The sequence below is a fragment of the Orycteropus afer genome, unplaced genomic scaffold (assembly GCF_000298275.1).
Source record: "Orycteropus afer afer isolate SDZICR_OR568_19922 unplaced genomic scaffold, OryAfe1.0 scaffold00006, whole genome shotgun sequence".
Taxonomy (NCBI): Eukaryota; Metazoa; Chordata; class Mammalia; order Tubulidentata; family Orycteropodidae; genus Orycteropus; species Orycteropus afer.
In genome coordinates, this window is record NW_006921593.1 from 18,515,752 (window position 1) to 18,520,335 (window position 4,584).

The 4,584-nt window shown below is 54.1% G+C and overlaps 1 protein-coding gene across 1 annotated transcript in view; it reads right to left on the reverse strand.

The window, feature by feature from the left end:
• D2HGDH (D-2-hydroxyglutarate dehydrogenase) overlaps nt 1-4,584 on the reverse strand; it is a 37,126-nt gene that overhangs the window by 17,082 nt on the left and 15,460 nt on the right. The window contains exon 6 of the mRNA XM_007943249.1: nt 3,286-3,429. Within this exon, the coding sequence (XP_007941440.1) occupies nt 3,286-3,429 (144 nt within the window). The remainder of the gene's footprint in view (nt 1-3,285; nt 3,430-4,584) is intronic.

Consider the following 4,584-nt stretch of genomic DNA (forward strand, 5'->3'; position numbering starts at 1 on the left):
GGACAGAGAAGCAACAACAGCCAATAACAACTGACCATTAACACACATGATGATATAACACAGAAACCAACCCAGCTATGGAAATATCCAAAGTAAATAAGCTTACAAGATTGTAAACAGGGAACCAGAGACATCAATTGACAAATGAGGACAACTACAAACCAAAAAGAGGGAAAAACTGTGTCGTTACACAACTTCTAAGATGGTAGGGAGGTCAAGACAACTACAAGATAGAACAGACGGTTCTAAACTTGGGAAGAAAACTGTAAGTCACAGGGTAACCTCAAAGAAAAATGACAAAACTTCACATCAAAATAAAAAAAGAGGACCAGCACAAATATTTAGCAAATACTAAATAGCAACGAAGAAAGTGATAACGCGATTCATAAACAAAACAAGCTCAGCATAGAAAATTATATGGAACAAAGAAATAACACCACGAAAAAGCACATAACAAAAATGAGAGCAACAAATTCATATTTGTTGATAATTACAAATCTGGTGACTTATCTCTAAGATTTATAGAAAACTCCAACACCTCAACAGCAAAGGGATTAACTACACAATTGAAAAATGGGCAGGAGACGTGAATAGACACTTCCCCAAGGAGGCCAGCAAATACATGAAGAGATGCTCATGATCACTGGCCTTCAGAGAGATGTAAATCAAACCAACAATGAGATATACCGTCTCAGCCCAGCACTGATGGCAAGGTTCAATGAGACAGAAAGTAACAAATGCAGGTGGGGATTGGGACTGTCACACACTGTGAAGTGGCACAACCACTGTGGAAAGCAATATGGCGATTCCTTAGAAAGTTGGAATTGGAGATACCATTTTACCCAGCAATCCCATTATTAGGTATGTATTCTAGAGAGGTGAGAGCCAGGACAGGAACAGATACATGCACGCTCATGTTCATCATAGCACTATTTACAACAGTAAAATGATGGAACAACCTAGTGCACATCAGCGAAGAGTGGATGACCAAACTATGGCACATACACACACTGGAATGCTATGCAGCACTAAAGAATAATGTAGAGTGCAAAACTCCGTGTAATATGGATGAACTTGGAGGACATTATGCTGAGTGAAATAAGTCAATCACAGAAGGACTAATATAGTATTAGTTGGCTGCTGTGGAGGGTCACGGAAAAGTTTATATATGGAAGGAAACTGTCTCTGTTGGTTAACAAGGGTGGGAGGGGAGAGGAGGGAACACTGCAAAAAAAAAAAATGCAGTGAGCCATGTCACTTCAGTTTTGTGTATTTCACTGCACATAAATTATATTTCAATAAAATGCATTAAAAAAGAAAAAGAGATTTAGAAAAAAAAAATGTAAAAAGTTAAAACATCTCCCAGTTTTCCAGAAACACTATTTGTTGATTGTTGTTGGCTGTCCACGTGGACCTGAGTCATGGGGACCCTGTGCACCACGGTGCAACACTGCCTGGGCCATCCCGTCCCCAGCGTCAGCTGTGGGCAGGACCGCCGGGCTGAGTGTTCGGTGACCCATCAGCGGCAGGCGGGACCAGGCTGGCTGAGTGTCTGGTGACCGGTCAGCTGTGGGCGGGACTGCCGGGCCGAGTGTTTGGTGACCATCGGCTGCGTGCAGGACCGCTGGGTCGCACGGAGCGTTCACTGACTCATTTCCAGAAGCCGATTGCCAGGCCTTGCTTCCTACCTCCTGTCTGTCTAGAAGCTCGGCTGCAACTTTTCAGCACCACAGCAACACCCAAGCTCTCTACCTAAGACCTAAAACGCTGCATCGAGTGGACTCCAACTCACAGCACCCCAGAGGACAGAGTGGAACCACCTTGTGAGGCCTCCAAGGCTGTAATCTTTACGGAAGCAAAGCCCAAACCAAACGCCCCGCCGCCGAGTAGATTCCGAGAAAGGAACTGCCCCATAGAGTTTCCTAGGCTGTGAATATCCAAAACAGCTGTGAACCTTTACAGAAGCAGACTGCCTCATCGCTTTCCTGCAGAGCCACCTGGGGGTTCAAACCGCTCACCTTTTGGTTAGCAGCTGAGTACTTTAACCACTGCACCACGAGAGCCTCTTTTGCCAAAAATAATGTTGCTTTGTGCCATCGAGTCAGACCCGACTCATAGCGACCCCTCCCTGGGTTTCCCAGCAATATCACTACAGAAATAGATTGCCCAACCTTCCTCCAGAGGAATGGCTGGTGGGTTTGAACCGCCAGCCTTCTGGTTAGCAGTCAGGTGCCTTAGACACCACTGTTAATATGTCCACTTAATTCCTTCCTCTTTCTTCTATACAGGGGGGGAGCTTCTATACAGGGGCGAGCTTTGCCCAGCAGCACACCTGCCAGAGACAGCACGGAACCCTGGTCTCTGCCCAAATCAGTGAGGAGTGGCTTTCCTCACATGACAGGCACCGACCACATGGTGTCCTGCCCACCAGACCCCACCCTCCTGGCAGACCCCACACCCTCCCAGCAGACCCCCCCAGCAGACCCCAACCCGCCCAGCAGACACCTACCTGCTAGGCAGACACCCACTCACCCAGGGAACGCCACGTGCCCGGCAGACCTCCACCCTCCCAGTGGACCCCCACCCTCCTGACAGGCCTCACTTGTCGGGCAGACCCCCTTCTGCTGGCAGACCCTCACTCTCCCAGCAGGCCCCCCAGCAGACCCCAACCCACCCAGCAGACCCCTACCCACTAGGCAGACCCCCACCCACCCAGGAAACACCACATGCCCAGCAGACCTCCACCCTCCCAGTGGACCCCCACGTACCCAGCAGACACCCATCCTCCTGACAGGCCTCACTCATCGGGCAGACCCCCTTCTGCTGGCAGACCCCCACTCTCCCAGCAGGCCCCCATCCTCCCAGCAGACCCCCACCCACCCAGGGAACACCTCCACCCTCTCAATGGACCCCACACGCCTGGTGGACCCTCATTCTCCCAGTGGACCCCCATCCACCGAGGCACACCAGGATCACAGGTCCCCCCCTTCCCAGACGATGCTACGAGATGGGGGCCCACGGTTCTGATGGATGAGCCGTGGCTGTCCCAGAATCCCAGAGACACAGCGCCACCTACGGCATTCAGCAGACCTAACGGGAGGGTTTTCAACCCACGAGGAGAGAATTCTCTGCTTGTCTGATGATGTAACTCCTGGGATTACCTGCTATCACTGCCTCCCCGGGACTGCCACTGGCACGACCCAGGCTCAGGAGCCCCCACGGGCCAGGGCCAAAAGCCAGGCCGGGGGGCTGCGACAGCACCTCCAAGCCCCTGCAAGTCGGTACCTCGGACAGGGCAGGTGAGGCTCAGGTGCTGTCCCACGAGCCGCATGCACTCGGCGTCCATGAACTCGAATGCCGACAGGATCTCGCCCAGCATCCCCTTGCAGGAACTGAAGGTCTGCAGGACTTCAGTGAAGCCAGGGCAACCTGCAACAGGCGGGCCACCAACACGTCAGGTGTGGGCAGGTCAAGGAGGGGACACGGGCCATGGCAATGATGCCAGACCAGAGCTCCCACCTGGGCACCTGAGATCTGGCCAACAGCCCGACCCACGTGAGTGGGGTCCACGCCCCGGGCAGAAGGAGTACCCCAAGGGTCACAGATCCAGAGTGCGCACTCCTGAGAACCGCCCCACAGGAAGGGGGAGGGCAGCCGGCCGGAAACGAAGCCTCCAGGTGCGTGGAGCCCTGCGGAAAGTCTCCAGACGGGTCAGCGCCAAGGGGAAAGGCCAGGGTCGGGTCGGAGCCGAGCGGCACTCTCTCAGCAGCCACTGAAGAGTGTCCGGGTGTCACAGTCAACATCTCGCCTGCTAACCTAACGGCTGGAGGTTCAAGGCCCCCCAGACACCCCTCTGAAGAAGGCCTGATGGTCTGCCTCCAAGAACACAGCCACTGGAAACCCTGCTGGACAAAAAAATACCAGTGGGGCCGCCGGGTCAGCACCAACTCTGTGGCAATAGGTTTGCTTTGGTTTTTGTTAATGCAGTCAGCAAACGTTCAATGAGCATCCGCAAGGCAGCCGCCATGCCCAGCCCCCATGCCAAGAGCACCATGGAGCAGAGAGGCCGAGAGGACACAGGGGTGGGGGGCAGTGGGGGGCAGTGCCCAGGGAGCCTGTGTGGGCAGGGCCTGAAGGAAGGGAACGGAGAGGATCACTGGCTATCGGCGAGGACAGCTCCAAAAGAAAAGCCGGCAAGTTTAGAGGGCGGGCCGGCCAGGGGGCAGGATCGACGGCTGTGACGGGCAGTGGTCCAGGTGTGGGGTATGAAAAGAGGCAGGCCAAAGTTCTCACTCCCACCTGACAGCAGGGAGAACTGGGTTCTGCACACTGAGATGGGAAGGGCGGGAAAGCAGGTCAGGGGGTCCTCAGGAGGCGACTGTGAGCTCGAAGCGTTCAGAAGGCCCCACGGTGCTGCCCAGGGGCCAGACAGATGCGCGTAGGGTCAGGGTGAGTTCCAGCAGGCAGTGAAAAATGCAAACGGAATGTGAGCATCAGTGTGGACAACTCCCCCAGAAAGGGGGTCTGGGGAAGGGACATCAACACTGAGCCAGGGCACTCAGCGTTGGGGGGCACAAAGGAGGG